This window comes from Oryza brachyantha, chromosome 3, assembly GCF_000231095.2.
Source record: "Oryza brachyantha chromosome 3, ObraRS2, whole genome shotgun sequence".
In the NCBI taxonomy this organism is placed as follows: Eukaryota; Viridiplantae; Streptophyta; class Magnoliopsida; order Poales; family Poaceae; genus Oryza; species Oryza brachyantha.
The window spans coordinates 12781213-12806576 of record NC_023165.2 but is presented as its reverse complement, the minus strand read 5'-3'; the positions used below and the strand labels follow the sequence as shown (position 1 = coordinate 12806576).

Below are 25364 nucleotides of genomic sequence, written 5' to 3'. Positions count from 1 at the left end.
CGTCACTCGTCAGAGACCTCGGCACCACTGTCGTCGCCGTCAGAGCCCTCGGCACCACTGTCGTCGACGTCAGAGCCCTCGGCACCACTGTCGTCGCCGTCGACGTCGGAGCCCTCGGCACCACTGTCGCCGTCGGAGCCCTCGGCACCACTGTCGTTGCCGTCGACGTCGGAGCCCTCGGCACCACTGTCGTTGCCGTCGACGTCAGAGCTGTCGGAGGCCAGTGCCTCGTCGGCGCCGCCGTAGCTGTTCTCGATGACTAAAGCCAGTACAGCCCTGGCCCTGCGCCCGTTATGGAAGCTCACACCGGACACCGGCGCCATCCCGCCTGAGGCCCCCTCCTCGGCGATCCGCGGCGGCATCTGGTGGCGGCACAGGGGGCAGGTGGTGTGCGCCGCCACCCACTTCTCCAGGCACCCGCCGTGGAAGCTGTGCCCGCACGGCGTCTCCTTCCACGCGGCCGCCGCGTCGCCACGGTCGAGGCAGATCGCGCAGTCGTCGCCGCCGCCGCCGCCATCCACGTCGCGGAGCGCGTCGGCGGCAACCCTCGACGCGCGGGCAGGCGGCGCGGCACACAGGTCGTCGAACAGGTCGCCGGCGCCCGCGCCCGCGCTGACCATCTGGTGGCGCAGCACGTCAATGGCCGACGCCGACGCCGACGCCGACGCCGGCGCTCCGGAGGAGTCCATGGGGGCGTGGAAGTGGAAGCAACGCGGCAGGGAACAAAATGGCGGTGGCACACGCTTCGCGTCGCGTTGGCTTCTGGGAGTGTTTGCAATGGGATGCGAGCTCGAGTCTCCATGGGTGGCGCAGCATACATATAGTCTCGCCGAGGCGGTCAGGGACGACGCAGATGTCGAGACGACGTCGGACTCGGATTCCTCCGGGCCCGGGCCGCGCTGTCAACGCCACGCTAATGCGTGTTGGGCTCCATTTGGGCCGTGGGCCCATTGGACTTGTGTGTTCATCGATCGAACCAAAAAAAACAACAGGAATACTATACAACACCATAGCGTCGCATGGTTAACTAATATTAACCCACCACTGTCCCTCTCGAGTTGCTTTGTTGGTGTTGTCAGCTATCATACTCAGTTAGTCAGTTAGGAACAAAGCAAGCTAGATACCACACCACAACTAGCTAGGTCATGTCTTCAGTGTAGGCTGTATGGTGAACCTTTTTTATCTTTTCTTTTGAAATTTCATACCAGGTGTACGACTCTGTGTTTGATATAATCGACAAACGTAACTACGGGTATAAATGTTTAATTATATCGAAGTACCACTTTTTTTATCACAAAATTTATCGGACGGGATCGAGTCTTCGTGCTAGCGCCCATCTCCGTCCGCCCTCCATACCTTCCCTGCACTACACCGCGACATCCGTGTTGTCCTCATCACGCGTCGGCGATGATACATTGTCGGTCTAAATTTATGGATGACAAAATAATATTCTCTTTTATATAGCGATCATAACCTTACTACCTTACTAGTAGCCTCGTATAAACGAACACATATGAATTTTCACCTTATAGCCTTACATGATTTCTTTGATAAAAAATAACGTAAATAACTTTTCACTAAAACTTTAAAACTTTAAACTCAAAATTTTAAAAATAAACAACTGAAATTTTGAAAGTTTCATTTTAAAAATTGAAACTTCAACATTAAATTTAAAAACTTACAAGTCAAGTTTAAAAAGTTTCAATTTGAGTTCAAAGTTTTAACTTTGAAGTTGATAGTTTCAAAATTTAAGTTAGAATTTTTACATTTCGAATCAATCTTTTTTAATTTTTAATTTAAAGTTTATCCCATCAAATTCCTCACGCCGGTGAAGCCTTAGATGAGTACCACTTATGTAAAATCATTTCAACCACATGTGTTTGTTTGGCGTGCATCCCCTAGCTGAAAGTCGCATGCGAGAGCTAAGTCCAACTCAACCCAGCGTCGTGTGCGCTCACGAACTTATAAGTCAAAGTATTAACCAATGCATCTCTTTCTTTTCTATTATCTATACCATTCTTAAAAGACTCAAGTGGTGGTGGACGTGAATCTACCACCACCACTAGAGTAGATGACGTGTGGGCCCCACGTGGTCCCGAAAAAGGTTGGGAGGAAGGACTGACTGTCGTTGGAGCAGGAGCGGTAAGGACGCTGTGCTGCCAAGTCGTCTTTGCTGTTGCCGCGCGGGTCGCCGTCGTGCCGCCCCGCCGCCGCGTGGGCCGAGCGCGCTGGCTGGCGTCGAGAAGGAGAGGGAGGAAAGGACGAATGGGGGCGCGTCGGCTAGGTCACCGCCGCGAGGCCACTTGACAGCGGCGCGCTCCCCTTGGGAGAATGCACGCGCCGGCGAGGAGCCGCTTGACGGCGCCGCCGTGCAACGCAGGCCTGACACAGCAGGCGCGCCAGCGGTGCCACGCCGTGCCGCAGTCGCCGGCGGAAGAAGGAGAGAGGAGGGAGACAATGTCGAGTTAGGGTTTCGGTTGGCGGCGGTGGCTGGGTCGGGGTTTTGCCACCCCGGTCTCGCTGACCGGCTATCGGATCGGCCACCCTGCAATCGGACGGCTGAAAATGAATGGGCCGAATACGGCCCACGTGTGAGCATGCGCGGAGGAAGAATCCCGACCTAGGCCCATGTTACGGCCTGGGTGGGGGAAGTGCGCGAGGGGGAAGAAAAATGCCGTGGGCTGTTGCTTGCACCCAAAAAAGTCTGATTTGCCTCCTCCTCTTTATATTTCTATTTTGTTTTTTAACCAAAATACATGTGTCAACTACTCTCACTTAATGATATTTTTAAAATATAAAATCTCGTTGCAACGCACGAGTAATTTGCTAGTCTCATGTAATATATTTGGGTGCAACTTTTATCATCTATGGAGTCCAACTACCTATTAATGCTTCTCATTTGTTTGGTAGTTGGTTAAATGGTGTTTAATCTAGGTTAAACCTCGACATCTACTGCCATAGCATTATTATATTTAGTTGTTTGGCTAAAAAATGATATAGTCTTCAGTAGTTTTAAAATTAACTCATTTTTACATATAATCATTGCGAGGGACATATTAGGTGCAACACTTGTAACTGTTGCTTAAGGAGGAGGATGTCAATATGTTGAAGGAAGAGTGTTGGAAACGAGAGTCTTAGAGTTATTTTCAATGTATGGTTTGAACTTTTGAATGAGACTAGAAGCTTAGGCTCCCTTTCTCTTTTTCGATGGTTTTACGTGTGTTGTCGCATATATCCTTTCAAATTGGACAGTAGGAAATGACCTATCAATTAAATAGTTAGAAGTAACACTCTGAACCTAGGCCAGCTAGTCCACCGCTTCATGGAGCTAGCTGAAAGACCCCTGGGTGTTTCTCATTGCATATATCCTCCTATATGAGTAGTGAGTCTATACTTGTGTACCGATATTTGGCCATGTATATCTATATTGAATATAGAAAATAGGTTTTAAACTATTATCTTAAAATATCAGTATGTTTGATGATATGGTAACATAATTATTAAGATCAAGGGGAATGAGTTTCATATAGATAAAACTTGGTATATATACACTGTTTTACAAGACTATAAAACTGGTTTGACACTTGCATCAGAGGCTAAGTGTGTTTCATTTTTCATACATCCGAAAAATCTCGTGCATTGCTATTAAACACTATAACTAGCCTGTAAAACTGAAAAATAACATTGGGTAATTGGAGACCTTTCTATATTCCTCAATCCAAACCTCCTTACCTTACTAACATGATATTTTCTTAAAAATGGACTATGGATTTGTCGAAGGAACGAACGGTATTTCGTAAATTTGGTAAATGTCGTCGTATATGTTGTGCTCGACGGGAGCCGCGCCATCGTCGTTAGGGCTGCGCACACGTATCATCACCAGGATCGAGTCCGACGTCGCCAAAGCGTCCACCACCTCCACCTCCGCCGCCGGCGCCGTCGGCATCTGGTGGCGGCACATGGGGCACGTCCCGTGCATGCGCAGCCACTTCTCCAGGCACGCGCCGTGGAACTGGTGCCCGCACGGCATCTCCTTCCACGCCGCCGCCGCCGTCTCCTCAAGGCAGATCGCGCAGACGTCCTTTGGCTGGTCGCCGCCTTCGGTGATGGCCACGTCCTTCAGCGCCCGGATCGCCTCCTCCGACGCGGGCGCGCCCCCCACCACCGTGCCGCCGCCGGTGGGCTGCGCAAGCTCCTCCCGGAGTATCTGGTCGATGAAGGGCTGGAGGAACATGGCTCGCATGGCCACTTGGTACGCGAACGATAGGACGTCGACGTCGCCGTCGTCGTCATCCATGGCCCCTGGCGTGGCGGCGCCGGTGGTGCTCGACAGTACGTCTGTCTCCGTCGCAAACGGTTACGGTGGAATTAATCAAGCAGGAAGCCGCCGGGCGAACGAGCGAGCGTGGAAAGAATCAAGCGATCTCTCTAGCGCATTGATCAATGGTTGATCTCTCAGCTAGCTTGCTCCAGCTGCTATATGTAGGCGGCCATGGATGTGCAGGGCTTCGTGAACTCCGAGAAGGTTTCAGAAATCGGAATCGGTCGGAGTCGGAGAAAGGATGTTCTTGATCGGATTTAATGTAGTAGTGAAGGATTTATGTTAATATGTTTACAAATTACAAGGATGCATTCGGACTCCGATTCGGATTGCAGCAAGGAGAGGAAGGGCTATCGTACGTTTTATTTGCTGATCGATGTCGGTCTCTTGCTGTTGCATAACGCGTGTCAGGAAAAGGCAAAGCTCGAGACTGGTGAATAGCATGAGCTTGACTTATCTCGGCATGGATGGGGTAAGGCCACGAGATAGCATACTATCTCTAATAGAGTTATTCTAAAAGACAATTTCTTTAATAGTCTTCAATAGTATAGTACTATGACGCTATAATTTATTCTCACTTGGTATTAAAATATATACAAGATACAATCTCTTGATTAAGAGATAACTTTTATCTCTCTTCTATTAAAATATTATATAATATATCTTATACATAGCTTATAGATACCCATTGGAGGTGGCCTAAGAGCAAGTTTAATAGTATAGTCAACTATTAGCTCTAATTTATCTATAGTCAATTTAATAGCCAATTCATACAATAGTTACCTACAAAATATCAATACATAGTCCCACATGTCATACACACATTTTGTCTTGAAACACGTGTGCATAGTAGTCCACCTCTCTTCTCTCTCATCTTATCTCTTTAAAATATGCTTATAGATGGCTTATAGCCTGCTGTTGTACTTGCTCTAAGTTAACTTTTCTCGGCACGGAAAACATAGTAATAGATTAGTACATGATTAGTTAATTATTAATTATTAAAAAATGATTAATATGATTTTTTAAAACAACTTTCCTATAAAATTTTTTTTAAAAAAATACACCGTTTAGCAGCTCGGAAAGCGTGCGTGCGGAAAAGAAGGGGATAAGTTAACTTTTGGGGGGGGGGGGCACGAACGCAGCCTCGATCGTGCTTCAAATGAGTCGAGATTGAGCTTCTAACGAGTTTGAATGTACATGGTGTTGTATATTAATTTCATTGATTGATATTCCCCACAAAAAAGATTTTTTTTTGTTGATAAGCTAATTTATAGATAAACATAAGTATCTATCTATATATATAATAAATTACCATGTGTTTAGGAACAATATTTATGTTGGTCACTTTTCTACTATATTATAAATATGATTAACAAAAAATAATTATATATTAAGAGATTGGTATAAAAATAGAGGTATTTTACTACCAAGTACCAAGAGCTACTAAATTGTAGTTGTTTATTGTGTTCCATAGAAGTACTCTGATTAATGGTTAGGTACTGCGAGGAGTCTGCATATGCTAATTAGGAGTGGGAGGGTAAAAAAGGAATTTCGCATATATGGATTGGGAGGTCTCTGGCCGTATTCGGTACGAAGGTGTAAGTTAATTTACATAGCGCGGAAAACGTAATAATAGATTAGTACATAATTAATTAATTAATAATTATTTAAAAAATATAAAATAGATTAATATGGTTTTTTAAAACAACTTTTCTATAGAAAATTTTTATAAAAAATACAACGTGCACGTGAAAAACGAGGGGTAAGGTAACTTAGGCACCCGGCGAACGCGTCCCCATCTCGACCTTCGATCTGCCGCCGCACTCGCCTTCTATCGGGACATCCTAGTGCTGCCGCACTCGCCTTCGATATGCCACAGCTTCGTCTCGACCTCGCGGCCGCCGCCGCCGCCGAGGATGGAGGAGGCAGAGGTGGTGCGGAAGGGGGACCAGAGCTGCCGCGGGCGATCTCGCCCGCCGGACGCCTACGCCGCCCATTCGAGGGGATGTGCTCCGGGACGGCGGGGAGGGGAGCCGCCGCCGCCAAGGTAGCGTCGCGTTTAGCCGTGTTTAAGATGTCACGATCGATCGACCAGTCCAATCGGCGTTTAGCTGTGTTTAGTAACTGGCATGGGCGGCTCGCGCGCGGTCGGGGATGAAGATGCGGCGGTAGTTGTCGTACGTCGTCGTGTTGTGCTCGAGGCGCTTGGCGACCGCGTCGACGAACTCCGTCATGATCGGATGCACCTGAACGCCGGGCTGTTGCCGACCACGACGCGGTCGGGCTGCATGATGATGGCCTTCTCACGCTTGAGCAGAAGGGAATAGCCATGGAGCTGCAGCCATTGAAGATCGGTCCGGCGAAGAGGTAGTGGCCCGCCGCGTCCGACGTACCCTCTGCCGATAGCTCCACGATCCCGGTAGCGCTCATGTATTTCACTCATTTTTCCTCCTGATCCTACCCTAATAAATTAACGGTTAGATTTATTTAATATCTAGTAACTGGTATCTTCTGGTACATCTTCAAGGATCGTAAAACTCCTCGTAAAATATATATCTTGTAGTAGTGACTATTAAGCTCCACTGCTGAGCTCGAGCTGGATTGAGCTCAAATCGAGCATGCTTATGTGCCTGGCTCGAGCTTGACTCAAGTATGTTGATCTCGAGCCTAGGAAAATGAATTCACTCGAGCTTGGGTTGTCAATCCTACTATTGCATTGTAATTTAGTTGTGAGTTGTACTAAGAACATCCCCAAGAACTCATCTATCCCATCCTCTATTCTGAAAATAGAGGATGAAGACTATAAATTGACCTCCAACAGAACGGTCATTCTATCATCTATTTTTAGATGTCATCCATATTAGGAGAGAATCTTTATATTTGGATGATCTCTCTCCATCCTCCAAAGAGATATAGAGCATGTCATATATAGATAATTTAGTGGAGTAAAGAGATATGAAGGATGAAACTAGTTTAGATGATCATCCAAATGAAGATATGGATGACTAAATTTAGATGAGCTGTTGAGTATGCTCTAAATAAACACAGCTACAGTGCATGTGAGATCAATTCCAGCAAATCTCAAATGCCCAATATGGAAATATGTGGAAGCATTATTAGTATTTAGGATGGTTTACCTTGGTAATGCTAAAAAAAAACATCTCCTACTTAAAAAGGGGAGACGTCCATTCTCCTCCCCATCTCACATCATGCAAAAAAGATAGGTTCAAAAACCAGAAAATAAAGTGGTTTCTTTAAAAAAAAAACTTGTTTATGTTCTTTGTAGGCTTATGCACTTCATCATCAGTATCAGTAGTTATATAGGTCGATTCTTTTCTCTATGGGCCTATCATCAGTTGAATAGACTTGTTGTAATACAAGACTTTATTACTGAGTCACAGTAAGGTCATGGTTTCATTGTAAGTTGCCATAAGACACTTAACCCTAGTCTTTGACTTATAATTTTATATATTTATATTAAATTTTTTAAATAATGTTAATGGTCAAACGTAGATAAAAAATCAATGACTTTAAATAAAAATTGGAGGAGTATAATTTTGACAACAATAAAGATTATAGGGTCTATTATATAATGTGCACAAGCATCAAACCTTGATTTTGAAGCAACGTTGTAGTTATGTCCAAATATAGAAATATTTTGGGGGTTTTCCCCCTTTTTCCAAAAAATAAATTCAAATAAATTTTATCAAACCTTATCATGTGTAACCTTTATCGGTATCCCTATGATAATTAAGCGGTTACACGTGGTTTGGGAATTCATGTTCCCCATTCGATCGGTGCATATACGTTTCATGATGCACGAAAAAACCTTAAATTAATTTGGCTATTGATCTCTACGGTGACCATGTACATAAAAACCAAAACAAGTTACATCAAAGTATGAAACTTCTAATGAAACGCTGAAGCCTAAGACCAGGTATAATAGCAGACTATAAACCAGTTATAAACATATTTTAAGGTGATAAGAGAGGAGAGAGAAGAACAGCGGACTACAGATTTGTAGCCAGCTGCAGTACGATTCTAAGACATATATGTATATGACAGTTGGAGCTAGATATTAATTATGTAGTATATAACTATTGTATGAATTGGCTATTAAGTTGACTATAGATAAATTGTAGCCAGCAATTGGCTATACTATTGAACTTGCTCTAACAAAATGATTCAGGATGTTCTGACAGCTTAATAGTAAGGTACTATTTCTAACACCATAAATATTTGACTTTTAAGATACTCTCTCCCTCCTAAATTAATCATCATATAAGGTCTGGATATAAAGATCAAGAATCTCTTTAATCAGCGTTAAGAAGCTAGAGAGTCATAAATCCTTAGGTGCATGTATACATGTAAAATCGAAATTTGCAAATCACATCAAATATATGCATGTAAGCATTTAATGCATAATAGATTTTCTTCTCTTATATAATGATCAATTGGAGATTTCTCATTTTCTCTTATATGATGATCAATTTGGGATGGAGTAATATTTAACACATAAGACAACTTTTATAGCTAGGTAGAACATTAGTCTAAGCATATAAACACTAAAATTTATATTTTTTGATTAGCTAATTATTAAATCTATAGTTTTTACTTTTTAGAAATTGGAATAGCATAGAGTTTAAAATTGTTTCGCTTTGTATAGCGGGAGTGAAATTTTGACTTACTAATAGTAAGAAAAATGCATAATTAATGTAGAGTGCATTGCAAGATTAAGTTGATAGGGAAACTGTTTTAAGTATACGGGTGGATGTCCACCCGTGTGCTTGCATATCATCTAAATAGTCATAAAAATATGAAAATTTTTGAAAACATAGATTAATATAAGTTATATCACTCTATAAACATGCAAGTTTAAATTCAACTTCTACAAGTCTAAAAAAACAAAATAAACTGAAACTAGTATATGTACATTTACAATTATTTTTGTTATTTTCATTACCACATGTACAGGTCGAATTTAGACTTGCATGTATGTGGAGTGATATAACTCATATTAATCTATCCTATCATCTTTTTTTATATTTTTTGATGACTATTTAGATGACATGCAAGCAACGGATGGACATCCACCCGCGTGCTAAAAAAATGCATTCTAAGTTGATAAGGAAATGTGTTAATATCGCAAGGCTTTCTAGTATTAATTATATTTTTTTATTGATAAATTTATATAATTTATGCATGTCTAGATTCGTTAAAATATATAAAAATATAGGAATAGCTAAAAATTCTTATAAGACGAAGAGAGTAACGACCAATTGAGCAGAGAAATTTACACAGGAAGTAACAGCTGAGCTAGCAATCGAATCAACTAGCTCATCTCTTGCCTATCGATCGTATAGTCCTAGCTAGCAGCTACTCTACTAAGGCAGCTCACCTATGTATGGCCGCGGTGGCGGGCATGCTCTCGACGGGGTTCGCCGCTTCTCGCCGCCACCGTAAATGTCGACGTCGACGACTAAAAGGTGAAACCAAGTCATCGTCGTTGTCAGTGGGTGGATTCGCCGGCTGCCTCCATCTCAGCGTCGTCTCCGACGTTGGTATCGAGGATCACGTGGCGGTCGGTCGATCGGCGTCCTCCTCCTCTTCAGCGGGCGGCGGAGGTGGCACCGTCACGGGGCGGCGGCACATGGGGCACGTGCCGTGTACGCGCAGCCACCTCTCAAGGCACTCGCCGTGGAAGCGGTGCACGCACGGCGTCTCCTTCCACCCCGCCCCAGCCGTCCCGTGGTCGAGGCAGATGGCGCAGTACTCCGGCAGCGGCTGGTCGTCGACGTCGCCGGCGACGACTACCGCTACTACTACGTCCTTGAGCGCCTCGATCGCCTCCTTCGACGCAGGCCGGCCCGCGCCACGGCCGCCGCCGCCGACGGCGCGGCGCGATGGTGACGCGGGGCGATGGTGGTGGTGCTCGTCGAGCTCGTTGAGCACGTCGGCGATGCTACGGTAGCGGAGGCGCATGACGGCGCCGTCCTCCTCGTCCATGGAGGGCGTGCTGGTGGCGATGCTCATCGTGGGGGTTAGGGAAGGTGCCGGCCGGCCGGCCCGGTGTGTGCAGCTACATATATAGGCGCGCGGTGAGCCGGTGATGATCGAGACGCTGCCGGAGTTCGATTAGGATTCGCCCGCGCGCGAAGCCTCGCCATCCGGACGCCTCGCCGTCCGCGCGCGACGTCTCGCCGCCCACACGCGCCACCGACCTTTCGGGAGTCGGGACAACCGGGGGATCCAGCAGGGAGCACATTACCCCCAATTCGATTTTAGGGCCACGATCAGGGCCGAGGCCGTTAGTGCCATCACGGCCCCGCCCCTTTGCCAAGCTAGCCACGGCTGTGCCGACCCTGTTTGATGCAAAAAAGTCCATGGGACTTGTGTAGAGTGACTTTTTCTTAGAAGTTTCTTAAAAATTAGTAGTTTTTTGGAAGGAACTTTTTCTCTCTCTTTCCATGCGTTGCCCCTCTTCTCTCCCCTCTGCCACCCGCCTGCCCGCCCGACGGCACCGCCATCGCCTCCGCTCGCCAGCCGACGCCGACGCCACCCCCGCCCCCACCCTCTCTTCTCCCCACTCTTCTCAGGGGTACTATAGTATTTATACCCTATAGTAAGACATTTTTAAGCAAAAAGGAAAAAGGAACTTTAAAATCGCTACACAAGCCGTTTTTTCCGCAAGGTACGAGGAGAAGTATGAGGCCCTCTGACTTCCAGCTATATGCTGTGTGCGACTCCCGCGAAGCGAATGAAGGGAAGCTCTTCGAGCTTTCTCCGCCTTAGTCCCTCTTCCCAAACAGGAGGAACTACAAAAAAAGTCGTAGGGACTATTGGGAAAAAGTTTAGGGGCTACTAAAAGTCCTTGAATCCGAAACGGTTCTGCTCCTACTTTTGCTGCTCCGCTTCCAAAAGGACCAGCCAAACAGATCTAGCTCCAGAAACTCTGCTAAAAAAAAGGTGGAGCCAAGACTAACTCCACGTATTTTTTGAAGCTCCTGAAGGGGTACTCCATGAAACAGAGTTTTGTATCTTCTCATGGAATTGGGAGGTAATTACCCACCTTTGCCATTACAACCAAAAAACGTTTCATCATTTTCTTTTTTTCATAGCACGATCTATTCTTCTCTTAGCCGCCGTCCCACATGAACTCGCCAGTGCCGCCGATGGAGGAAGTAGCGGCAGCAAGCAGGGGCGTCGTGGGGGATGGTGCGGTGGCGATGAGGGCTGATGCGGCTGCCGATGAAGCAAGTATAGCGGTGGCGAGGGCACATGAGGCGGCTGCCGATGGAGCAAGTACAGCGGTGGCGGGGGCACATGAGGCGGCGGGCGATGGAGCAGGTGCAGCGGCAGGGGGGGCGCATAAGGTGCTACGACTGGCGAAGGAGGTTCGATCGGCAGCCAGCGGAGCTAATGGCCAACAGAGTTGGTGCGGCGTCGGCAGGGGCTTCTGGTGCGGCAGTTGTCGGCCGTGGAGCTCCTCTCTCGGTTGGATCTAGTGCTCCCATGGATAGAGGCGCCATGGGCAGACGATGTGCAGGGGCGACCGACGTTCTTGGGGCGGATGGTAGAAGAGCGGCGGCCGGCAGGGGAAGGGGTACTGTCGTGGCTGGTAGAGGGTGTGGTGTTGGCGCCGGTGGCCGAGGGACTGTTGTGCCGGTGGGAGAAGAGCTGCGCCGACCACCAGGAGAGGTGGAGTTGCGCCAACCGCCGGGGGAGGAGATAGGGCAGGCCTTCATGGGGCATACTTGACCTTTGTTACATAAATCAAATGTTTCTGTAGCTAGAGCTTTTCGGTGTGCCAAACAAAACCACCAGTTTTACAGACTCCTCAGCAGAGCTACTCCTGAGTGAAGCTAGTGGAGCAGAGCAGGGAAAACTAGAGCAGAGTAGTGCCAAACATGCGTAACATGCTTGCATTGCCTCCCGCGACTTAAGCCTCCTAAGGGCACTCACAATGTAGGCCCAAGGGTAGTTTCTACCTATATTTATTACTATGTCACATAAGTAATTTAGTGATGTGGCAGGTTATTTATTGAAGAGTGAGAGAGGCAAAAATGAGGAAACTAGTTCTAGATTAAGAACTAGTTCTAGATTAAGAACTAGTTGTCCATGTGATAACAAGATACAAAAATTGCATTATAAAAGATAGTTTGTTGACACGATGTACTAGAGTATACAAACCACGACCGTTTCTAGCATTAGAAGTGCCCTAATGGATTTCAATCAAATTCAAATCCACTCTAATCCATCTCTTTACTAATTAGTCTACCAAACCAACCCGCATCAATTATTCTTCACTATGATCCAATCCAAACTAATTCAACTTCAATTTTAGCCTAACCCGCACCAAACCATTTGGGTAAAATGGATCAATCCATTATGGCAGAATGGATGTACCCATTTGGTATGTATAAACTCGGATCTAAAATTTTAAAACTTGTGTTCACACTATACAAATTTATTAAAATTTACTGAAATTTGGTGGGATAATTTATTATGTATAATAGCAACTTTATGCAAATTTTGATCATTTTTACATATGAGTCCCACATATGTCTATTATCTTATCCATTAGTTACCCAATTAAAGTATCAATTTTCCCTCCACGGGTCAAATCCATTTAAAACCTGAAATCACCTAACCAAATCTAGTCCATACCAATCCATTTGTCTTTATAACCCAATCTAATCCAAACCATTTCAACTAACAATTCACTTACGCCCAACCAAAGACAATCCAAATTAAAACTCCACCCATTTAATCCATTTTATCTAACCCATTAGCAGGCCTACTTACGTTGCCTCCCGTGAGTCCATGGATCGAAAATGGAAATCAGTGCAATCCTAATATAAGACACTAGCTTGATTTCTATACCCTCTATATTATAAAGAAAATAGTACCAGACACCATTATTATAATGCAAACAGTACTAACCACATATAATTTTAACAAGCAAGGTGGCCCGCGCATTCGCGCGGCTAGGTTTAAAATATTTTTATATTTTACATCTGTTTGTTTTGTTTGTTCAGACTAAAAAAATTTTGCTTCTCATATTATTGGCATTTCAATACAACTCTATTTGATATTTATATATTGAAGAAATCTGTTATTTAAAATCTTTTCATTTTCCTTCCTAAAAGTTGGATGGAAAATTCCTGCCTATGCTTTCTTTTTCAGCCTCTGATCTTCTTTCTTTATCCTCCACATTTGACCAACCAGGTCTACAATCATGGCTATCTATGAAAGCTTGCCAGCTGCTACCATAACTCACTCAACATTACCAATACCGCTGCCCTCACACTTGCATGATACCACGCTAAAGGTTTATTTGATCGTTTTCCTTTTTTCTATGCAAAATTGTTCCCGCAGAGAAACACCAAATCCAGCTTGAAATTTATACAATAATAAAATTTGCTGACTTTGTAATCTAAATTTCTAATTCCCATTAATCCCATATTGTGTTACGTGTGGACTCGTTTTATTTTCTTTATTTTTAGTCTCTCTATATAATTATAATTACTTATTTGAAATTTTGATGATTATTGAATTTTACCTTATAACTTGTATCATTAGTAGTATGTGTAGAATGTGGGGCAATTAATCTTTTTGATAGCTCCTCCTAACTCAGGCAATTTGTGATGCATACATGTGTACATGAGTTACAGGGGATAGACTTGTCGTGAGAGAGGCCAATCCGATCCAGTCATCCGAGTAGATTGATTGCATGTTGTGCTGTGTCTCCTTATTTTTGTTTTTTTTTCCAAGTCGGATTCTACTAGATATGTGTATTTCTGATACATCAAGATAGATATAGCGCCTTGTTTAATTTAATTGAATATAGAGTTTGTTTCATAACAATAGAATTTTTCTGATAAATCTACATGTATATAGTCTGGACCTATAATGACCTAAGTGTTTAAATATTTTTTGCTGTTCCTTTGGTTAATTAATGTGTTAATTGCTACATTTGAAGTGGAACGTGGTTGATTTACTTTAATTAAAAACGTGTTCCAAAAATATGCAATTTCACTGATATAAAGACCTAATAGGGCAAAGAAAAGATAAAATCGCATCCATATAAAACTACGACCAACAGCTAGGAAGAATCACCCGTACACGAAACTGTTTCATGATCGATCATAATTATTTGCTTAATCCCTTAATTCCACATCAAGTAATCCTAATTGAAATCTAAATCACAATTAATCAGTACACGCTTTCCAATTTTTGGATTTGTCCGATTCAACTTCTGAGCATGAATCCAAATCGAATTATTTTTTTATAAAGTTCTAGTTGGATATCTATCTAGTATTATTCAATTAATCTCAACCATTGTCCTCTAGGCTTCTCATGATCTAACGGTTTATATTTTCTTTTTTCATAATTAACGTGATAATTTTGTCTCTAGAGCGAATGTGAAACATTCTTTAAAAACGATCATTTTTTCTCGAACGCGCAAAAGATTTGCACGTCAATATATTAACAGAAAAGATATTGAAACACAAACGCCCTAAGCTAGACAGGCCATAGGTGGAGACCCGGAACAGAAACGCCGGCCGGCCGGACCCGGTGAACAACTAGCTATAGAGGGAACTTAGGGAAAGAACTAGCTCCTAAAAACTATCTTTATATTATAATAGATAGATAGATGAATTCTTGGGTTCAGAACAAACCTAGAAATTAATCCGTGTTTTATGGTTGAATAACTGATAATTGAATGGGAAGATTTTTACTTATTTTTTCAAATTAATGTGCAAATCGACAACAACGCTGATGGGAGCAGCTTGCAATCAGAGACGCATGCCTGCATTTGCTCAGACCAGACCACGATCGATATGCCGTTTTTTCTTTTATTCGCTGAGGAGGAGTCTGATTTTGGCGATTCCGTGTTCATGATCGTTGCGGTTTCCGAGTTGCGAACTGTACTGAACATCCGTGAAAAAATGTGTTGAATCCTGACATGAGATAGCTAGCTAGCTAGCGCACATATTTCCATTTGTTGCTGAAACCTCCTGCTTGATTTGGCGATTGTGTTCTTTTTCCTTTGTTTTGGATAATGCTGTTTTTGTTGTGAACTACTGAAGATCTGTCTAAATTGTGATATGGTGGTAGTTTTTTTTTTTTAAGAAAACAAGAAAGCTGCCGCACATAGTTGACTGCTCGCATTGCGAGTACTTCGTAGCGTAGTGCTGATGGAATCAACCTAAATGTGAACGAAGATGGCGTGACATAATAATCAAGACCCTCGGAGCAATAACAAACTATTCAGCAATCACAATGTGCATGCATGTAGCACCGTTATTTATTAGCAGTTAATTACTAGCGGCGATACCATCTTAAACCTTACTTAGTTCACCTTGTTAGCGATAAGATAACACGCTATGATACCAGCTTTACCCTGAGACTGAAATGGGATCGAGCTATAGCTAGTGTTTGTGAACGTGTGACATACCAACGAATGATGCTACGATGACTAAACATGCATGTAATTACTGTGATCGAGTTTGTGCATGCGTGCAAATTGGCAGGTGGTCGCTGATCGCGAACCAGCTGCCGACGCGCCCGTGTCGCCGGACCAGCAGCACCACCAGCTAGCTCAACTAGCTGGAGCGACTCCCTCGCCGACGATGCCACCGGCGCGGCGCTCGCCGGGCGGGCACACTGACGCGCCACAGGCTGCTCTCGATCGGCCAGTACCAGGAGGGGCCGGCATTGGGGGAGGCCGCGCGTTCGGTGACGTCGACGGTGCATCCGGCGCCGCCGTCGTCGGTGCGGACGACGGCGCCGGGGCTGCCGCTGCGTCGGCGTTCATCGACGTGGTCCTCGACTGCGACAAGGAGATGCATGGGGGTGGACCAGCTCATCGCGAGCCGAGATGCTCGCCGACCCGGCGGCCGACTACGGCGGCGGCGGCTCCTCCTCGTCGGAGCTGAAAAATTCGAAGTACAATGAAGCGCGCGAAATAGATGGTATGCGTGATGAACTTGCTCGCTTGAAGGCTGAAATAAAAATTCGTTCGATTATGCTACTGCAGAAGTACTGCTAGATTGCTTGTTTGATTGATTTATTTATGTCAAACTTCCAGCGATTTAATTAATTACTTCAGAGCGTAGCAGAGTACCTGCCTAACTGACAAACCCCACCCGAGCTGATTAAACACAACTAATCAGCAACCCCACCCGAGCTCTACGAATCCGACTCCGAATTGCGTTAGAATTTCCGGCCGCCTCCGCCTCGTCGCTCTATAAATCGATTCATCAGCGCCCTCTCGTCCCGTTGCGAGTTCATTCACATCCCCCGTCTCGACTCGATCCCCTCTCCACCGCGCGCAAAGCCCTAGCTAGGGTTTCCGCTCCTCTCCTCTGCTCTGCTCTGGCCGCCGCCGCCATGGCCGCGCCCGCGCCCCAGAGCCCCCTGCGCCGATGGAAGCCCTTCCTCGCCGCCTTCTCCTCCGTCGACGACGCCATCGAGGCTGCCGACCCGGCCGGGGAGCTCCACTCCCGCGGCGAGTTCCGGAGGGCGCGGGGGCGCCTCGTCGAGATGCTCCGCGGCGCCGAGGACGACGCGGAGGCGGAGGAGCTCTGCCTCGTGCTCGACGAGGTGATGGCGGAGGCGCTCCTCACGCTGCAGATGGTGCCCGTGGCGCCGGAGAGGCTGGCGACCACCGATCTCGCCGAGGCCCTCGGCGCGCTGAGGAAGCACGAGTCGGGGCGGATCCGCGGCCTCGCCACCGACATCGTCCACGCGTGGAGGGCGGCCGTCAAGGGCGACATTGCTAGGATGAGGGCCGCCTGGAGAGGATTCCTCAGAGTCCGAAGCGAGTCGAGATCGGTCTCAATCTCGAAGCGAAGGTGAAGCTGCAGGGATCACCGGCGCCCAAGAAGGCTATCACCAATGGCGGCTGCCACGTCAATCCGACGAAGACCACCGCAGCGCCGTCGCCGCCCAAGAGGAGTGCTCCAGTTGTTGGCGGTGCTCGAGTCAAGACGGACGACAAGGGCGCAGCAGCAAAGCCCAAGGAATCGGTGCATCCGGCGAAGAAGCAGCCGGCTGGCATCAGCCGCGTGGGCGATCGTCAAGATCAGGCGGCATCAGCTGCTCGAAAGCGGAAGCTTCATGACGGATACCAAGAGGAAGAGGAAGCGAAAAAGCGGCGCAAGACGGCCGACATGGGAGGCGCAGCAACAAAGCCAAAGGAGCCAGCACTTCCGCCAAAGAAGGCGCCGCTCCTCGTCGCCAGCGCCGGCCGCCGCGAGAGCATCGAGCACCGCAATGAAGCCGAGTCGATGATCGGTTCCACAACGCGGAAGCTACGTGAAAGCTACCAAGAGGCGGAGGAGGCGAAGAAGCGGCGGCAGGTCCACATCATCGAGGATCCGAAGATGCTGAAGCAGAGGCAGCAGAAGATGCACCCGATCATGAGGATGCGGAGCAGAGCAAGCTCCGCTAGCTCCGTCGGCGAGAAGAGGCTCACCATGTCGTCGCTTCGGAGGCGCTAGAGCATTAAAGACTTAGCAATATTTACTTAGTTTCTTCTGATGTAAATTGACTGTGCATCCACCAAAGATCACAGTAGCTTCTTTCTTGTGATGTTAATTAACTGTGCATCCAAATGTCACCTTAATTAGCTTCTTGTGATGGCACGCACCCGCCGACGTAAAACTACCTCCGTTTCATGATATAAGATTTTCTAGTGTATTCTAAACAATATATATTAGTTAATAGATGAATCTAAGCATAGCTAAAACGTCTTACATTATGGAATGGAGGGGTATGTATTATTCCATCAGTGAAATCAGATTTCGTATAATGAAGAGGTGGTTCCGCGGAGCTAGATCTCTCGTATATATTTGCAGAGGAAGGGAGTATGATTTATTACGATTGATACGTTTTTTTGTTTTTACTCTCTATGTGCACCAAGACGTAACCAAGTTAGTTTTATTACGATTGATACGTTTTTTTTTGTGTAAATATTGTGAAACAGATGAAGAAGCTAGTATAAAAAACGGACGTGACAACGTTGGGTTTTTTTATTATCATTAAAAAGTATTTTTAAAATACCAAAAATTTTAGTATAAAATTATAGCAACTCAAGATACATTGTATCTTAAGATACTAAATTTTTACACTAGAAAATGTGTTATCTTACTATATTCTTTTGGGGCGCTTTTACGGTACCTCTCACATAGGGGGAAGTAGTGCAGTAAATAAATTTATAACCATTGATTTTCAGGGATATTTTCGTCATTTGTTTAAGTAACGGAGGGTAACTTAGTCTTTTAAACTATTTGGGTCGAGTTTGCTAGCAGGCCCAACACGGTTGTATATGCGTTAAACGCAAGAAAGAAAGCCCAATACTGTTGTATATGCATTAAACGCAAGAAAGAAAGAGAACACAGAGAAAAGAAAGAAAGAATGGACGCACAAAATAGAATGAAAGAGAACGCACAATCGCTGCCGCTCGTATTAGCAGGACAATTGTAGTTTGTAAAAGAGAATTTCTTGACGTGACTATCTAAGCGTATAATAAGTGAAGAAATAATGGCAAGACTTTTGCAGTTAGTCTCCTTTCACAGGTAGTAGTATCTGAAACTGAACTTCTAAGCATAGTTGATGTGGAAAAAAGAATGTGACCAAACATCATCTCGAACCTATATAAATCCTCGTCCATTTGGCCAAAACGATGAATTCAAGAACTCAACCAAACAGTACGGTTATTCTGTATTCTGTAAATAAGTATTCTACCTGAACTAGTATTTTCATTATTCTGAAATTGAGATTTGCTGCGATCCAACAAAAAGTAACTCAAGATACCAAATCGTTTTTCCATCATTAGATCTAGCTGAGTAGAGTAATTTTACAGTTCAACAAAAAGTATCTCGCGGTACCAAATCGTTTCTAATCGTTGGATCTAACCGCGCACATCCTACTCAGCTAGATCCAATGGTGAGAAATGATTTGGTACCTTAAGATACTTTTTTGTTGGACCGGAGCAAATCGCTCTAAAATTATATGAGGAATTAATGGATAATATACACTGCATGGTGAGAATACCCAGCAGGAATGTATAGAAGACCCAATGAAACACATATCAGTATTCCATTATATAATTCAAGAAAGTTTGGTATAGTGTGATGTTGGCTTTCAACAAGATTATTCATGTCTATCAGAAAGCATTTTCATAACAGTAGCATTAGCATCTGCATAGCATGTTCATAATTTCTCCTGCGGTAGGCCTCTTGGCTGGGCCGTTCTTCAGACAATGCAGTCCAATCCTAATTAATGCACTCATTGAACTGACTCTGGTAATTGCAATATACAATATACAAAGAACAACAGGTTAGTCCCTTACGAAGCAACAAATAATGCGGTGACACAAAAAGAAGTTGAAGACTGTTCTGACTAATGGCTCGAGTTGATTCGAAGCGGTCAAAATATGAAACCGCAAGATTACCTGTATCATCCAGAAGTTCAATCGCAAAACACAGTCACCAGCCAGTTCACTATGCGCCCCCTCATACCCATGCTCAGCATGACCTGACCATAGTTACTTATTGGCCTCCTTGATTACTCAGCCTAAAAACCTCAGAAATTTGATCAGACAAACGAAGGAACAGCAAAATGCACCAATTTAACCGAAGAGAACATTCCAACACATAATTGCATACTAATGTGAGAAGCAAGTAGCTTAGATAATCAGGACTACAAGTCGGTAAGCTTCCTGAAAAGGGAAGCTAAGATAATCTAGTCTGACAGATTAAATTAGTGATAGTGAAAGGTGATAAAACTAGCACTCTGAATGGAAGACTCACAGCGCCGAATCGTGCCGTGTCCAAACATTTCACCATTTCCCTACACATCGATCAGCAACTAAATCAGGGAAGAATCCAATATCCATGGGTAAGATACTGAATAGTTCACAGCAACGATCTAAAATGAGAGAATCGAGAGAATCCACAGATCATCCCAGTGGCCTAAATTTCAGAATCCACGCTTGCAGCATATCATGTTCCCCCAAAAATCCCCAATTATATTCGTCCCGCCCACAAATTCACAATCCATTGCTATTCGATCATACCACTAGGTTCATAGCCAATATATGTGCATCCTGAAGCACTTCAAGGATATACACGGAAACGACAACTAAGAGAGGTGATCAGGAAACCCTCACCTCAAGATACCGGAGGTACTGCTCGATATCCTGAAAATACGACATGGTCGCTTCCTCCGAAGCTTCAGCGGCGTCCGACTCCTCCGAAACTTCATCAGCGTCCGACTCCTCCGAGACTTCGCCTGTGTCCGGCGCCTCGGAGACGTCCGACGCGATGCAGACATCCGACACGCCCTCCGCGCCGTTGGGGTTAATCCGCGCTGCCCCCACCTCCATGGACTGAGCCAATGGCCTCGTCCTCGGCTTTGTCATCTGCGGCGGCGGGGATTGAGATAGTCGGTGGGGGAGCGGCTTGCGACGACGGTTGTCGGGCGACAGGACCAACGGCCATCGGCGGCATCCGATGCCCTAGCACCCTACCCATCCCCATTCTCACGATTCTATCTGCCTATGAAGGGTTAACTAGCATACGTTCAGTTAAGTTACAATTTACAATAATACCGTGATATTTGTTTTACCAATATTACCGTTTCTACTACGCTACTACGTGATCTAACTATCATATTATAAACTTATCTTAACCGTTAGATAAGCTGGATGGCTCACATGCATTATAAGGTACACTATAAAAAGTCCTTCTTTTGAGAATGTTAAAAAAGTTCGAAGATGTTACATGTAATCCATGACACAAATACATCACATATATCTAAGTGATAAAATGCTCTCATGATTTATTAATTTAAGCCATGAAGAATAAAACAACAAAAATAATTAATGACTAGAACTTTTGAATCTATGTTATTAGCTATTTAAAAATCAATGCTTAAAAATAGACCGATGAAATAACCTAAATTAAGTTTTAATATTTAAAGTTTGGTTGACTAATAAGTTACTCCAGCAAGTAAACGAGAGACGAGACATACTAGTATGCAAGAGTTCACTGCGCAACATTTAGTTCAAGATGTGAGATGGGACATACCTAGCTAGGTAGGTAGGTCAATAGCTCAAAAGCGTCTTTTCAAAATTTTATTGTAAAATTTAGTAACTCCTAATACCTAAGATGTGAAGAGGTACCAAATTTAAGATTTGTTTCAGTCCAATAAAAAGTAATAAAAAATAACTCACGGTACTAAATTGTTTCTGATCGTTGGATCTAACCGTACACATCCTATTCAACGGTGAGAAACAAAGGTACTTTTTATTAAACCGGAACAAATCTCTCAAAATTTACATAAAAAAAATTGTTACCTCTATACCTTCTCAACATGTATAATCGCTCCGCTAAGAATGTATATTGATATATCATGATAAGATGTATAAGTCCTTTCTCCAATGCAGTAAAATTTCTCAACCGAATAACATTTGAGTATTTGACATAAGCACAATGAAATTGTATTTTTCTAAAAGATTAATTCCTCAGGCAAAGATCAACGGGACGACTGAGACAACACTACTTGATTACTGCCACGACAGATTTGACAAATCCGTCATGCCAATAATCCGTCTACCATATGCCCAGCTATAGTCACTAATCACTCCCACTCCAACGAGTTCCTCCTGGTCCCTCCCCGAGAGCCGCCCGGGTGCGACAGCGCCAGCACCACTCGCCGCTCCGGCCGCCCACCACCAGCCTCCTCCTCGTCGTCGTCCTCTTCCTCTGCAGGCGGCAGCGGCGCGGTCGGCATCTGGTGCCGGCAGACGGGGCACGTGCAGTGCGCGCGCAGCCACTCCTCCAGGCACGCACCGTGGAACTGGTGCCCGCACGGCATCTCCTTCCACCCCGCCGCCGCCGTCCCGTGGTCGAGGCAGATCGCGCACTCCGGGCGGTCGGCGTCGTCGCCGCCAGTGATGGGCACATTCTTAAGCGCCTCGATCGCCTCCCTCGAGGCAGGGCCCGTGGCGGCGGCGCCGCTGCCGCTGCGCGAGGGTGGCGGCGGCGGCGAGGTGGAGTAGTGAATCTCGTAGAGCTCGCTGAGCAGGTCGCCGATGGTGCGCGCGCCCTCCTCCATGGCCGGCGTGCTGCCGGTGGTGCTTGCCGCTGCGATTAACCGGAAGCTAGTTCGCCGCCGGGCGGGGAGCGGTGAGCGAGAACAAATTTTTCCAAGAATTAATCAAGCTAGCGTGCGTGTCCATCATGAAGGCGCGCTTGGTGGGGATATATAGGCCGGCGCGCGGAGTCGGACTGTTACTCCGATCCCAAGGCGAGTGACGAGTCGGATTCAGCTGACGACGTTTCGTCGTCCAGGCTGTATATTTTGCTACGGTTGAACAAACCGATTTCTTTCTTCCCGACCTTGAAATTTCTTTCCGAGTTTGAAATTTCCTTCCGAGTTATTCGGAAACAGATCGGTTTATTCAAATGTAGCTTAGGGTTGAAACATTCCTTAATAAAATGATTATTCTTGAAAGGTGAATGCGGCACCCACGGCACGAGTGCAGGGAGTCCCGTCCAGTCCCGGGATCGATAGAACTGCTGATGATAACATTTTTGTCATATCAAAGACAAACATCTCTTGCTAAACTTGTGTCATACGCAGATATGAAATCCCGCGTGCATGGCGCGACGGGTGAAAACTGTGCCAGTAATTCTCGGCAGGTTGACTACCATTCCCGAGGGCAGACCATTTGAAAATGGTCAAAATAAATTAAAATGGAAACGAAAATAGTTGTGTTGTTCTACCAACCGTTCCCTGGTTTATACTGTAGTAGTGAAAATTACCTTTTTATAATAAATAATTTTACCGTCATTGAGAAATTATTAGGATGTATCATTTTTTTATTGTAAATTTTGATATTCTTAATATCTTAAGTACTATGAAGATACTAAATTTTACACTAAAATTTTGATATCTTTCGATACCTACTCAAGAACCGTAAAATTGCTCTTTTATAATACACCTTCAACCTCGATGGCCAACGTTTATACTTAATCACTTTATCACTCAACGGAATTTTCTAAAATAACAAAGATATAAATAACTAGTACTCCTACCATAAAAAATATTTCTCATTTAAAACAAGATTTGATTAAATTTATAAAATTTCGACAAACAAATTTGTGTTAAAATAAATTTATGAAACCTAATAACTTTATGATATTATGATAGTACTTTTTGAGAAAAATCTATGTATATCATTTGTGTTATATTTAAACTAAGCATTTAAGAAAAATAATCGATGATTAGAATTTTAGAAGTATGACTAAACCTTGTCATAAACGATAAATATTTTTGACTCAGGGTACATTATTTAAATAAAAGATAGGTTACTGCTGATTATATGCTATTTATATTATAGTTATATTCGTGTGAATTTACTTTAAAAAATCATCAAGGCATGCATACATTGATACATATAGCAAACATGGTTTCACAATACGTTTCGTCACGGAAATATCAACGAGACGACATATTGAAAGAAGAAGTGCAATACTGGATGGCCATATGTCGTAGAAACCGTGCCCATGCATGGCTAGGTGGGATTGGTGAGATCTATCCCTGATTTGCAGGATGGGTTGGTTCTATTTTCTGTTTGGTTAGAGGAATGTGTTGGATCATATTTTTTATTTGGTTGGAGGGATGCGATGGGATGGAGTAAACCCATCACTTGTTTGGTTCGAGGGATGAATGTGAGATGGTTGGATGTGATTACTTCTCCATAATTAGTTGGTGATATTACCTCTCATATTCAAAATGATATATTCAATACTAGAATTAATATGAATAATCTAAAGTAACTAAATATATAATTATACATTTAGAATATTTTAAATAATTTTAATAAAATAAAATGTACATTTCACAATAAATATCACATATGCACATGCAGTGCAATAAGCTTGATCTCAATTTGTGTTTCATCATAAATAAATTCAGTGATTAAACAACATCAAATGATGTATCAGCAAACAATATAAAAACTCTAGCGTCGTCGAACCATCCTGAGAGGGATCCATCCTACCGTTTTGGTGAAATGAATTAGACCCGGATCTGAGAGGAATTTTCTCTCCTGGGTCCAATCCGTCGCACCCATCCATCAATAAAACAGGATCAGGGATGGGTTGGCTCTATTCCAACCCATCTCATGTTACACCCTAACCCGTTTGAAGCCAGTTAGTAGTGTGAGTTTGGCCTATGTGACCCGGAAGTGGATGGGTAGTTGTGGTTTTTAGTATCATCTTGGAAGTTTAGTTGGTTGTGAGCCTGCTTATAAGCTTTGATGCTCTAACCATGATATTCTCAGGTTAACCTTTTTACACAAAGCGAGGATGAAAGTGTAAGAGAGATAATCAACGTTCCTTAATTACCATCGTCTTCCTCTACCGGCGCCGTCGTTGCCATTCGGCGGCAGCACATGGGGCACGTGTGCCACTGCCATGCACACGCGCAGCCACTTCCCAAGGCATGAGGCATTCACCGTGGAACCAGTGCTCGCAGAGTCGAAGTGGGGCATCCACCCGGCCGTCACGGCGTCCTGGCAGTCGAGGCAAATCGCGCACTTCGGCTGCTGGTTGACGTCGTCGGTAGTGGCGATGGCCACGTCCTTGAGTGCCTCGATCGCCTCCTTCGACGCGGGCATCGCGGTGGCCGGGAAATAGCTGTCGGGGGGCCGCGTGGGAGGAGGGACGAACTGAGACCCGTGACGATCATGGCGATCGAGCGATTGCGTTGATGCATCCGGTTGCCGCCATCGTCCCACCCTGGCGGCGGTCACAGTGGAGATAAGTGCCTGTATGATCGTCGGATCTGGAAAGGAACCATCAGTCCTCCTCAGCCACAGCCCACACCGTCGTGTGTCGCCTATCCTAAAGTCCATGGGCGAGGCACAGGTGGGAAGTAAGTACGATGCGTGTTGACACTTCTCTATAGGGATGTTTGGATGTTTGATTGCTTGTATGTAGGTTGGCTCACATGAGTTGATGCA

At 44.8% G+C, this 25364-nt stretch overlaps 4 protein-coding genes and 1 pseudogene across 5 annotated transcripts; 2 read left to right on the top strand and 3 right to left on the bottom strand.

Moving 5' to 3' along the window:
* Positions 1 to 2: 2 nt before the first annotated feature.
* Positions 3 to 689, bottom strand: LOC121053802 (probable E3 ubiquitin-protein ligase RHC2A). Its single transcript, XM_040521618.1, has one exon. It carries the CDS (start codon positions 687 to 689, stop codon positions 3 to 5), a length of 687 nt encoding a protein of 228 aa, XP_040377552.1.
* A 3074-nt stretch (positions 690 to 3763) lies between these two features.
* Positions 3764 to 4297, bottom strand: LOC102720315 (E3 ubiquitin-protein ligase RING1). Its single transcript, XM_006651377.2, has one exon. It carries the CDS (start codon positions 4295 to 4297, stop codon positions 3764 to 3766), a length of 534 nt encoding a protein of 177 aa, XP_006651440.2.
* A 7196-nt stretch (positions 4298 to 11493) lies between these two features.
* LOC121053801 (glycine-rich protein 1-like) lies at positions 11494 to 16263 on the top strand. The gene is made up of 2 exons (XM_040521613.1): positions 11494 to 11715; positions 15859 to 16263. Exons 1-2 carry the CDS (start codon positions 11494 to 11496, stop codon positions 16261 to 16263), a joined length of 627 nt encoding a protein of 208 aa, XP_040377547.1.
* A 454-nt stretch (positions 16264 to 16717) lies between these two features.
* On the top strand, positions 16718 to 17829 carry LOC102720035 (annotated as a pseudogene).
* A 1574-nt stretch (positions 17830 to 19403) lies between these two features.
* Positions 19404 to 20871, bottom strand: LOC107303882. Of its 2 annotated transcripts, none has more exons than XR_001549856.2 (4): positions 20502 to 20871; positions 20143 to 20182; positions 19785 to 19906; positions 19404 to 19632 (listed from the first exon to the last, which is right to left on the bottom strand). XR_001549856.2 is itself a non-coding variant. In XM_015835158.2 (4 exons), the coding sequence occupies exons 1-4, from the start codon at positions 20751 to 20753 to the stop codon at positions 19606 to 19608; spliced, it is 402 nt and encodes a 133-aa protein (XP_015690644.1). In that variant the 5' UTR covers positions 20754 to 20871; the 3' UTR covers positions 19404 to 19605. The 2 variants fall into 2 exon arrangements, 1 of the variants encoding a protein (XP_015690644.1); XM_015835158.2 differs by having other exon boundaries at positions 19785 to 19867.
* Positions 20872 to 25364: the final 4493 nt, after the last annotated feature.

What these genes read in the sequence shown, in the direction of transcription:
- LOC121053802 (XM_040521618.1), bottom strand. Translation starts at nt 689, where the DNA reads ATGGACTCCTCCGGAGCGCCGGCGTCGGCGTCGGCGTCGGCGTCGGCC.
- LOC102720315 (XM_006651377.2), bottom strand. Translation starts at nt 4,297, where the DNA reads ATGGATGACGACGACGGCGACGTCGACGTCCTATCGTTCGCGTACCAA.
- LOC121053801 (XM_040521613.1), top strand. Translation starts at nt 11,494, where the DNA reads ATGGAGGAAGTAGCGGCAGCAAGCAGGGGCGTCGTGGGGGATGGTGCG. An exon ending in TGCTACGACTGGCGAAGGAG is followed by an intron (nt 11,716 to 15,858) that starts GTTCGATCGGCA and finishes GCAAATTGGCAG; the next exon opens with GTGGTCGCTGATCGCGAACC.
- LOC107303882 (XM_015835158.2), bottom strand. Translation starts at nt 20,753, where the DNA reads ATGACAAAGCCGAGGACGAGGCCATTGGCTCAGTCCATGGAGGTGGGG. An exon ending in ACACGGCACGATTCGGCGCT is followed by an intron (nt 19,868 to 20,142) that starts GTGAGTCTTCCA and finishes AACTATGGTCAG; the next exon opens with GTCATGCTGAGCATGGGTAT. An exon ending in TGAACTTCTGGATGATACAG is followed by an intron (nt 19,633 to 19,784) that starts GTAATCTTGCGG and finishes TGCAATTACCAG; the next exon opens with AGTCAGTTCAATGAGTGCAT.